Source organism: Pollachius pollachius (genome assembly GCF_949987615.1).
Source record: "Pollachius pollachius genome assembly, chromosome: 16".
In the NCBI taxonomy this organism is placed as follows: Eukaryota; Metazoa; Chordata; class Actinopteri; order Gadiformes; family Gadidae; genus Pollachius; species Pollachius pollachius.
In genome coordinates, this window is record NC_136949.1 from 5,848,788 (window position 1) to 5,860,403 (window position 11,616).

The 11,616-nt window shown below is 48.5% G+C and overlaps 1 protein-coding gene across 1 annotated transcript; it reads left to right on the forward strand.

The window, feature by feature from the left end:
• The first annotated feature begins 3,968 nt into the window (after window positions 1-3,968).
• On the forward strand, window positions 3,969-11,295 carry bmp2b (bone morphogenetic protein 2b). The gene is made up of 3 exons (XM_079753927.1): window positions 3,969-4,576; window positions 5,773-6,140; window positions 9,946-11,295. The coding sequence occupies exons 2-3, from the start codon at window positions 5,786-5,788 to the stop codon at window positions 10,854-10,856; spliced, it is 1,266 nt and encodes a 421-aa protein (XP_079610053.1). The 5' UTR covers window positions 3,969-4,576; window positions 5,773-5,785; the 3' UTR covers window positions 10,857-11,295.
• The last annotated feature ends 321 nt before the right edge of the window (window positions 11,296-11,616 follow it).

An 11,616-nucleotide genomic window follows, 5' to 3' on the forward strand; every position in this document is an offset into this window, starting at 1 on the left:
ACACACACACCCACACAGTGCTACATACAGGTGTACATACAGGTTCTGCCTGGTGAAGAAGACGACAATAAGCAATGTCTCCTTTATTTCAAGGGATTTTCTAGGGGCCCTTAAAAAAGAAAAACACAAACAATATTCTTTCTACCGTTGTTTCCCCAAATCATCTCAAAGATTCCCCCCTCATTAAAAGATGTGTTTCACTTTTATCGACGTGTGTGTATCCCACATTGTTCTCGCAACAAAGGGGTTTTCCATCCACGTAAGGGATACATCTATTAGACCAAAAGCACAGCCTCTGTGTGAATGATGCTGGTGTATGTCGGGTTGTTTGTCTCGTGTGTTTCTTCCATTAATTTAAGGCAAATTTCCCCCAAGGACATTAGGGGGAGAAGGTGACCTCGCAGAGAGCAGAGCGCATAACCGCCGTGGTGGATTAAGTTCCAAACTATTAAAAAAGACTGGGGTATGACGTACGTTCATGAGTAAAAACAAAGACAGGCCGACCTCGGGACCAAGGGTTCGGTTCGAACGCCAGTTGGTGACGTTCACGGTCGCCGTGTATCCCGCGACAATGTCCGCATCGTTTGATGTCGGTTTACTTCTGGCAAGTGGAATTTGTTTTCCAGCCCTTTAGTGTAGGGAGGCAGAATTAAACTCAAATGTCAAACCGGGGGTGGGGTGGGCCGGTTCCGGGCGGGGCGGGTGACACCACGAGACAGCGAGAAGGACCGAGAGATAAACACAGGAAGCGCAGGGAGGGGTCAGGACAGGAGACGGAGCAATTGAATCGGAAGGGGTGACCCGATAGACGATAGAGACGCCGTGTTCAGTGGGCTGAGCAATAAGTTGTCTGGTTCTAAAAAGTGAACTGATTGAAACTGCAACGGGGAGATGAAGTGTTGTGTTGTGTTGTGTTGTGTTGTGTTGTGTGCGACTTTAGCAAAGGGAATGAAGATGAGAAATGAGGTCATCCGTATGATTGGAGACCACTGACCTCAAAACAGCAAGATGGACTAGCTTGCCGTTGCACTAACCTCTGTTGGTGTCACTGTCTGTGCTGTCACTGTTAGCTTTGTGGTAAGCTGTGGACATTTGGGACCCAGGATCTGTTGAGTTTGGTTGAAAAGGTTGAAGGTCAACAAAACCGCTTGACTGAAAGTATCTCAAAAATATTTTTGCAGAGAAGCTGATAGTATTTGGGGGTGTCGACTTTGACCATAATGATACCAAACTTTGACCTTGAGTTTTCTCCACTATTGTTATGATGACTTTCAAAGTCTATACGCATCGCTACAACTAATGATTTACCCGATGTTGACAAGAGATTCTGGCAACAATACCACAGCCCCCCCCCTCCTCCTCCCCAACTCTCTCTCCCTCTCTCTCTCTCTCTCTCTCTCTCTCTCTCTCTTTCTCCAACTGAGTCAGAGTCTAACCCCCCGAGCTCTCTCTCTCTCCGGTCGTCACTAAATCGTTCACATATGTGTCCCTGATAGCCTATCTCTGCGGCTGTCCTCCACGGCCGACCACAGTGTCCCCACTCCACCCTGTTGTCCGTTCAATCAGTGTGGAATTAGATCAGCTGCTCCTGACAGATAAGGATGATGATCCATGATCTGTGGCATACCCTGTCCGATTGCTGCGGGCCTCAGGTGGGGAGAGACACTGAGACTGAGCTGGGGTCTCTGGATCGAGGACCGGACCGGGGGGGGGGGGGGATCTCCGCCACTGATCCCCTTTTCCTTCAACACGGCCAGGGATGGCGGTGGACACATTCCTGGGTGGTGATGGGGGGGTTGGGAGTCACTCGCACGCACCGGACTTGCACCGGACTTCACGCACGCACACAGGCGTTTAGGCGCACATGCAAACACACACACGCGCACACGTGCACACACACTGGACACACACACACTCTGACACACGCAAGCACACGCACACACACACTCAAATAGGTATTGACATGCAACTAAGCCCTACAAACATCTACAGAGTTCGCAAAGTGAGAGGACGATATATATGTATAGAGAGAGAGAGAGAGAGAGAGAGAGAGAGGGGAGAGAGAGAGAGAGAGAGAGAGGGAGAGAGAGTGAGGGACAGAGAGCAAGAGAGAGAGAGAGAGAGCGAGAGAGAGAGAGAGAGAGAGAGAGAGTGAGCATCAGATAAAGGCCCTCTCTTTCTCTTTCTAATCCTCTCACTTGGGTAATTAAAGATACTCACAGCTTACAGTGTCGGGGGCCTTATCCCCAAATCGCAAGCATCTAAATGCCGAGCGGCTTTTACCTGCATGGCTTGGGTTTAGTGCACCGGGTTCACCCGGCCGTGTTTTGGCAACAGCCCCGACCAGAGCAACACCGCTAATATAGATTAGCACTACAATGCAGCGGCATGCAAATGACTCGTTGTCTTATCACATATCATTTCATATTCATCTATCAATGAATGGATAGATGATTTCATGAATGAATGAATGGATGGATGGACGGCTGAATCCACACCTGAGATGTATGTGTCAGTGTTTCAATGGATGGATGGATGGATGAATGATGAATGAATGAGTGGAGAGTGTTCATGAACTCGTCGGTGGGTTCCACGTTCCTATTTGCTATTTGATCAGACAACATCATTGTGCAGGGGAAAAAAAACAATTGCGGTGCGCGACCAAAATACCAGGTGAGACATGACACTGAACACACATGATGGTAGGGAGGTCAGTGTGTGTGTGTGTGTGTGTGTGTGTGGGGGGGGGGGTAGACCACAATGCCACTCATGTCAAGGTATCCACCCGCTAAAGCTCTGTATTTTAATTGCAAAGCGGATGATCCGGGATAATCCCTAATAAAAACGGTATTGTCCCCCTGGGAGGAAGACAAAGATATCTTGTGATCTTTCCGCTGCTTTTAATCCATTGCCATCTTTTGAACGAAAACAGCCTGGTTGCTTTGGTCAAAACACGGGCCAACCATCGCAGCCCTAATGGAAGTCACTCGAGGGAATCAATGGGCCTTTCTTATGGAGATGACTCAAAACAGTAATGGTGTTGACCAAAGCCCAGAGGCCGACATCAATGGAGCGAAAGGCTCTCTCCCCCTGACACATGGAATCCATGTGGCAGGTAGATGAAGTGGCAGAGAGAACCCAAAGGAGAGGCACACTCATTGCAAGAGGCAATATGTTACACAAGTTGTTTTAAGGATACGTCTGGTAATCAAAAGTTGTGTATGGTGATTCACACCACGTGACTGTGACACAACCCCCGAGAAGCATGTCGTGGACATCATTAATGAATCGGGATACATCGAAAACAGGCTCTCTCTCTCTCTCTCCGTCTCTGTCTCTCTCTCTCTCTCTCTCTCTCTCTCTCTCTCCGTCTCTGTCTCTGTCTCTCTCTAATGCAAACGAGGATAAATCCTACTAAATTTAAACTCACTCTACAAACGTGCGTCTATTTAAAAAAACAATTAAATTACTCTACTCCAAACATTCCTTCATCTTGGGCGTTTCACCGGCAGGAACAATCGGTCTGGGGGGAGTAAATCGAAAGGGAAAAACAGTTAGAGAAGCTCTGTTTACGCAAATAAGATACCAGATGCTCGCACTGGAATATTGAGCATGTTTTTTTATTTGCTAAGATAATTGTTATTCCTCCCTTTACTTTGCCTACTTTTTACTGGTATATTCGTGATTATCTAAAAAACAAACGTGGCCTTTTAGGTAAAAGTGATATAATTGTGAACATGGGGTTGGTTGAATTACTTGAAATTAATTATCTCAAAGATGTGTAACGACGTCGTAGGCATGGCTTTTGGTTTATTCATTAGTGCTTTTGGAGTATGGGGGTGGGATGGGCGGGGAGGGGGGGGGGGCGCTTAGACGTCAACAAATGATTGACAGCCTTGCCCCTGGTGACATCACCGTAGGACTAAAAGAGTAGTCGGCAGAGGAGAAGGCAGCAATCAATTGAAACCTCCACACAGTGCGGCAGCACGGAGAGAGAACGAGAGAAAGAGCAAGAGAGAGAGAGACAGAGAGAAAGAAAGAGAGAGAGAGAGCAAGAGAGAGAGAGCGAGCGAGAGAGAGCGAGAGAGAGCAAGAGAGAGAGAGCGAGCAAGAGAGAGAGAGCGAGAGAGAGCAAGAGAGAGCGAGAGGGAGAGAGAGAGAGAGAGGGCAAGGGAGAGAGCGACCGACGCGCAACCCAACTTCGCAACAGCAGAGTCCAAGGACCAGAAGCGACTCCGCTGAGTTTTATCTGCTCTGAGACTCCCCCACTATCCCCCTCCACGTTATCTCCAGCAGGACAGCTCGCGGTGGAAGATGTTCAGCGACGGCGCGTTAAATTCAGATCGGACCGGTCTGAGCGAAAACTCCTCATAATAAAAAAAAAAATATTTTTTTTATCCAATTGATCAAGAACCAAGACCGATTCGCAGCGGATGAGAATATGTTCAAGGAGGATAGTTACAGTGGCCGGGCTGTCTTTGGTCCGCAAAGGAGAAACTTGGAATAACGCGAATTAATGTGGAATTTATCAGCCCCTAAAGCGGAACGACGACCGGACACAGCGCTTCCTCAACAGGTAGGAAAACTCTGCATGTACTTATGTTCCCCACTGCACCAATACTGGATTCGCTATTGCACAATACCCCCTAATCGATATAGCCTTCTTTTTGTGTTTGTGAATTTTTTTGGGGTACCTACTTGGGTAAAATTGACCAGGGTTAAAACTCCAAAAACAAAAAAGTGCAAAAGATATTTTGTTCTGTGTGTACATGAGTTGTGTGGATGTGGGTTTTAATGGGACGTCTGCCTCCTAGCATAAAGCGGGCTATACATCTGGCCCTGGCACACGCACGTCAGATCTAACACCTGCGAGCCTCTTGAAGTCGCTCTATCCCTTATGATTATAGTCATACATGACGGTCAAAGCCTCTGCAAATAGGCGCTTGTACATCTGTCTGACTGTCCCTGCCGGACTGTTTATTATAACCTCCCCCCCCCCCCCCCCCCCCCCCAGAACAACATTCTTTCATACTGTGGAGTCTGATCGTTTTTTTTAATGTTTTGTGCAGTTTTACTTCCATATAGATTTATACAGGCTATGTAGCCTACTTATTCCCTCACGAAACACGTAGTCATTTTTTAATATATATACTGTATATCCTTTTTTTATCTGCAGTCTCGCTCTCAAGTTCCTTTGATATCTCTCTCCGTCCCCCCCTCTTTTCTTTTCATAACTCCCTCACCTTGATATATCGAAGTTTTATGTCGTAGTTTGCCTCCGTGATGTTAACATCAATCTCGTGTTTCAGCGAGAGGCGTTCAGCCCGCGGGTCCGATACCGGCCTTTTTTATTTTTTTTTGTTCTTGACATCAAAGTCAGTAGTCGCCTTTTTAACCCATGCCTCAATCATTTCTATTGTGTGTGTGTGTGTGTGTGTGTCTGTGTGTGTGTTCACGCACGCGGAAGAATCACAAAGCTAAAGGGTGCGTGTGTGTCTGCATGTGCGTGGATGTGTTTCTGTGAGTGTTTGTGTGCTTGCGCGCGTAGGAATCAGCGTATAATGTTGTGTGTGTGCGTGTCTGTTGGGTACGCGAGCGTGCCTGCGTACTTGTGTGCGTGCGTGTGCGTGAGTGTGTGAAGATGGGGGGGGGGGTGATGTTGCAGTCAATCCCTCGCATGTCCCGGCTGTCAATAAGTCAGCGGCAGTAGCGTGTGTGCTCGGCGCCTGTTGTATTGACAGCCACATTTACTCTCCAACTTTCCTCCTCCAGGGACTGACTGATCATGGTCGCCGTGGTCCGCTCTCTCATGGTACTGCTGCTGGCTCACGTGCTGCTGGGAGGTACTGCGGGACTTATCCCCGAGGTGGGCCGTAGGAAGTACAGTGAATCCGGCAAGCAAACGCCAGAGCAGTCGGAGAACTTTCTCAACGAATTCGAGCTGCGGCTCCTGCACATGTTCGGCCTGAAGCGCAGGCCCAACCCGAGCAGTCAGGCGGTGATCCCGCAGTACATGGTGGACCTTTACCAGATGCACTCGGCGAACGGGGACCACAGCACTAGGAGACCCAAGAACATGGGGAAACACGCCGAGAGAGCCGCCAGCAAGGCCAACACGATTAGAAGCTTTCACCACGAAGGTATGTATTAGTGACATACTTTAACCTGCTGCTGTCAGGAGGCGAGGATGAGGCGAGCTCCCCTCTCAGACAACCCAAACATGTATTTACGCGTGAGTCAGTGTGTGCGCAGAGACGAGAACTTCCATGTCTCCACTGGGTTGCCTACTGTTTTATGGGAACATACGAGGGGCTGGGGGGAAGGGGGGTAATACACCTGTCTAACAATTGAATAAGTTTCTTTTTTGTAAACGGATTGAAACGGGCTGCAGACAAAGACGCGTGGATTCACTTTTTGATCGGTCTATGATGCAACCGCACAGCAGACCTCCGGGCAGGGGAAAGGCATCGCAGGGGTGGCGGCATTTCAAGGGCTCATTTGTGTCTTAATAATTCATGGTGTTTGCGTGGGCTCCTCTGAAAACAGTTTTTCCAGACACGCACCAGGGGAGCGGGATAAAAGGGGTGGTGTGTACCTTCCGCGCAGGTGATAGTCATCACCCGCGTTTACTTGAATAACACACGACATGACATTACACTAACGCGCTTTATGACAGAGCCCTCGTGTCAGACTGAATTGTGAGTCACTTCTAACTGGACTGAAATTATTCCTCGCGGGAAAGGGGAGGGAGGGAGCAAGGGAGGGAGGGAGGGAGGGAGGAGGTGGTTGTGAGGGCAGCGCCTTATTCCTTCCAAATGTCATTCTCTGTGCGCGCTGTGCGCCATTACGCACGTTCCAATAATATAACACCGTAATTGCACACTTTAGTTTATACCCTGGTTATGCCCTGATTGTTGAATTTAGCGTTTCGTTTCAATCCCATTTTTCTTCCCTGGAAACACATGGCTGACATGCTGAAAGGTCACATAAAGACTGTTGCAGTGTTTTTTTTGTCTGCACCAGATGGATTCAGTTGTCTAATAATATTAACGCGCAGGGAACTCGGACGGCGAATTGCTTTATTTTTCAATATTTATAATCAACAATTCAGTGTGTTTATATTCCTGTTACATTTACCATTAAATCATAAAAACAACCATTAGTGTATATATACATACTACATACTATATATATATACACTAGGAAACTCTTTAAATACCTTTAACCACTTCATAAAAAGTATTTAAATAGACAGACCATTTATAGTGAGCAGACCATTTATAGACCACGACCATTTCCCGTTTTCTTCATTAAAATATAAATATATATATTATTTAAGCTCCTGGATCCATAGGAATTTCAGCACCATGGCTCGTTGTATAGAGTTGGGGGTGCCGTGAGTGAGGGAGTTTCCACCCGGAGGTGAGTCACTGGGGTGAACCACTGGTTGCTAGGGTGTTCTACGGAGACCCTGTGTGTGTGACACCCAGTGGCTACTCTGACACATTACAGAGAGGGAGGGAGAGAGAGAGAGAGAGAGCGAGATAGAGAGCGAGAGAGAGAGCGAGAGAGAGAGAGAGAGACGGAGAGCTGAGATGAGTTAGAATGCCGGATTTATGGTAGGAAACCTCTGCACCCACACACACTTACACACACAAATTAACACACACACACACTCACACACACACACACACACACAATTTTGCACCACCAGCCATTAGAGGTGTTTGAAGGCTGTGTTTAAATGCACTCTTCCAAATGCATTTCAGCCAATGGTATACCACCAAGAGTTGCAGATAGGATCCTTTCATTTTGTTGCTATAGGTGGGTGTGTGGGTGGGGTTGGGGGGGGGGGGGGTCTTCAGATGTGGGGAAACACAGAGTTCCGAGGCCTTTGTGTAATAAGCATGTATCTACAGATGTCAAGTCGGCGTATCAAAGCCGGCCCTCTGCCATTCATCACATCTGCTCGTGGATATTAGTTTCACTGCCATAATTAGTTTCCGTATTGTTTTTCAAAAAATAACCGTTTTCAATGCCAAAGTGAAACATTTCTCTGCGCTCGCGATGAGACAAGCTGGCAGCGACAGGTCTTGTGATGAATAGCTTGACGCGAGCGGCTATCTTTTGTTATGGCATGGGACAAAAAAGAAAGAAAGAAATTAGGAATGCTGAAACACTCATATCTGTGGTTCACAGGTTTTTGGACAAGTCTTGACGCGTTCCCAAAGCAGTTCCTTGAGAGAGAAAGAGGGAGAAAGAGAGAGACAGCAAAAAAGGGAAAAATGAAAGGGAGAAAGGAACAAACAGAAAGAGGGACAACTAATAGCCGAAAGAAAGAAAGAAAGAAAGAAAGAAAGAAAGAAGTAGAAAAAATGGGTTGATGAGGATTTGGGGGTTGAGAAAAAAGTTAAGAGAGATGGATTGATGAGGGAGGAAAGGGAAAGAGAGAGGGGCTTTCCCACATCAAATGAGGAGTGATAGGCCTAATTGAGGGCTTTGGAGGAAGGTTTAGGATGAGAAGGTGGAATTTCCTAAATGCCGCCCTTTGAAAAGGCTCGAAAAGTTCAAAGTTTGTGTTTGCTCTACCACACCAAACAGATTAACAAAGTATATCTGTTTGTCATTTATGATCTATATTAAGTAACCGTTCAAAGATAGACCCAAGAGTGAGGAAAATTGCAGTTTTTGCAAACATTTATGGCAATTACTGGCTATGAGGGGCCTATACCAAACGACTCAGTCGCACTTGATTTTCCTTGAGTGGATTTCTCCCTTGAAAGACAGGAAATATACCACATTAAATTGATACATCACATAAGGCCGGTTGACGTAGAATGTAGCACAGGAACAGCATTTGATTCAATTGACTTTTTTTCTAACATTTGTAACCTTTGTGGCGGTATTGCTTGGAAATATTTTTTTACTACTCTAACTTCCGCTTTCCATTGAAAATATCGATTCCAAAAAAAAACATCTTTATTTAGTTTAAGCACCAACAGAATGCTGGTCGTCGCCATGACGACCTGACATTTGTTTATAATGGGACAGATCCGAGATGATATTTTCCCCCCTTGCTCTTCTGGCCAACAGTCAAAAGAGCAAGGGCGGTCTTAATGAAAGCCAGTTCGAAAGTTCAGACGTTTCTTCCAGACGGCAGACGCACGCGGAAGTGGGAATTACACATCCTAAATAATTCCTACGAGGCCTGTGTGTTCCCCCGCCTGGCATTTACAGAGCCGGGCGGCCGAGCTCGCTGCGTTTGCTCTGCCCTGCGATGTTATCAACGTGGAGAGCACCTTTGATCCCCTGACATTTGAGACCTTGTAAACATACGCGCCTCGGCTGAACAACGCTGTTAAGTCCCCATCTGTGTCTCTGTTCCCTCTGCCGATGAATTAATTCCTCGATATCTCATAGGGGAAGGGGTGGGGGGTTGAATGGGAAGTCTGTGTGACAGTGTGTTCCTCTGCTGGCCACATGCAGCAGGGAAGGGAGAGAATGTGTGTGTTTGGAAGGGAGAGAGAGAGCTTTTTTATTTTGATCTTGATCCCTATTTACTATTGGTATACACTCAATCACATTTTTATTGATCTATTTATATCATCAATCATACTCTCTTTTCAGAAAACCGAACGAGAGAGAGATTTAAGAGTGAGAGATAGTAAGCAATATCTAAAACGAGAGAGAGAGAGATACAAGTGAGAGAGATAGTAAGCAATAGAGAGAGAGAGAGAGAGAGAGAGAGAGAGAGAGAGAGAGAGATGCACCCTTCACAGCCCATGTCGTCTCTGTTCAGAAGGCCTCCCCTTTAATTAGAGACGTCCGTTACTCACCATGATATTATATAGCTCCCCTAACGTGTGGGCCGCCGTCGTCTGGTATACACTATCGCCCCCCGGTGTTTACCCTGTGTTTACCCCCCATTCTCCCTCTCGTCTGCAGAGTCCATGGAGGCCCTGGCCAGCCTGAAGGGCAGAACTACCCAGCAGTTCTACTTCAACCTCACCTCCATCCCCGGCGAGGAGCTGGTCACCTCGGCCGAGCTGCGCGTCTTCCGGGACCAGGTCATGGGCGTCCCGCTCAACCCCGTCAACGGCTCCGCCCCCGGCGACGGCGTCGGCGGGAACCACCACCGCATCAACGTTTACGAGGTGTTCGGGGCCCCCGCGGCGGCGGGCGGGGAGCCCCTCACGCGCCTGCTAGACACTCGGCTGGTGCACGACGCGCTGAGCCGCTGGGAGAGCTTCGACGTCAGCCCCGCCGTGTCGAAGTGGACCAGCAGGGGGCAGCGCAACCACGGCTTCGTGGTGGAGGTGCTGCACCCCGAGGGGAGGGGCGGGGCGGGGAGCGAGACGGGTTCCCAGGCGAGAAGCCGGCACGTGAGGGTGAGCCGGTCCCTGCACGGGGACCAGGACTCGTGGCCACAGGCCCGCCCCCTGCTGGTGACCTACGGCCACGACGGGCGCGGCGACGCGGTGCTCCACCGGCGGGACAAGCGGCAGGCGGCGCCCCGCAAGCAGCGGCGGAAGCACCAGCACAAGGCCAGCTGCCGGCGCCACGCCCTGTACGTGGACTTCAGCGACGTGGGCTGGAACGAGTGGATCGTGGCGCCGCCTGGGTACCACGCCTTCTACTGCCAGGGGGAGTGCCCCTTCCCGCTGGCGGACCACCTGAACTCCACCAACCACGCCATCGTGCAGACGCTGGTGAACTCGGTGAACTCCAACATCCCGCGGGCGTGCTGCGTGCCCACGGAGCTCAGCCCCATCTCCCTGCTCTACCTGGACGAGTACGAGAAGGTCATCCTGAAGAACTACCAGGACATGGTGGTGGAGGGGTGCGGCTGCCGATGAGAGGGGCAGGGGACTGAGACAGGGCCTGGGGTCAGGGGGGCTGATGGGCCGATGGAGAGAGACGGTTTTGGGACAGGATGGGGTGTTCTACAGGTTGTTATGGACGGGGGGACGCCCGGTAGCCCAATGAAGACATTTATTTATACGGAAAAAAGAGAGACACAAAATAGAGTTATTGTGGAAGAAGAAGCAGAAGAAGCAGAAGAAGAAGAAGAAGCAGAAGAAGCAGAAGAAAAAAACACTATATATGAATATATTTATGTCTACGTAATGTTGGGAAAAAAAATAAATATTTTAATCAGAGGAATATCCCTTTACTGGTTTTGAAAATGTATTCCTGATGTACATTTCGCTATGGGTGCAATACCACATGAAGTATAATGCTCAGATTTTTATTTTGTATTTATTTCTATTATAACCACTTTATTTTGTAAATAAATGTGTATTTATCGTGAGACAACCTGGTCCCTCCCATTTTGAAAAAGGCAGGTCCAAATGGCGGCGACCAACTGCCCATTTCCAACCATATTGCTCCGGTCCGAGGGCCTTGCCTCTAAAAACGCTCTGTCTCGCTAGTCAACCACAGCCGAGGCGTCACGTCACACATTACAACGGCAACAATAACATCACGACATCGCCCGGCGCGCTCCGAGCATTTGACTCCTGTGCGGCGAGAGTAACCGGATCCCCGACATCAAAAGATGTTTATAGAGTATAGAGCAAGTGGCAAGGCGGTGTCTGGGTGGTATTAGAGGCCGTG

Bases quoted from the DNA above. Each gene is read 5' to 3' on its own strand.
- bmp2b (XM_079753927.1), top strand. From the start codon at position 5,786: ATGGTCGCCGTGGTCCGCTCTCTCATGGTACTGCTGCTGGCTCACGTG. The intron at 6,141-9,945 runs GTATGTATTAGT...TCTCGTCTGCAG, and splicing joins TAGAAGCTTTCACCACGAAG to AGTCCATGGAGGCCCTGGCC.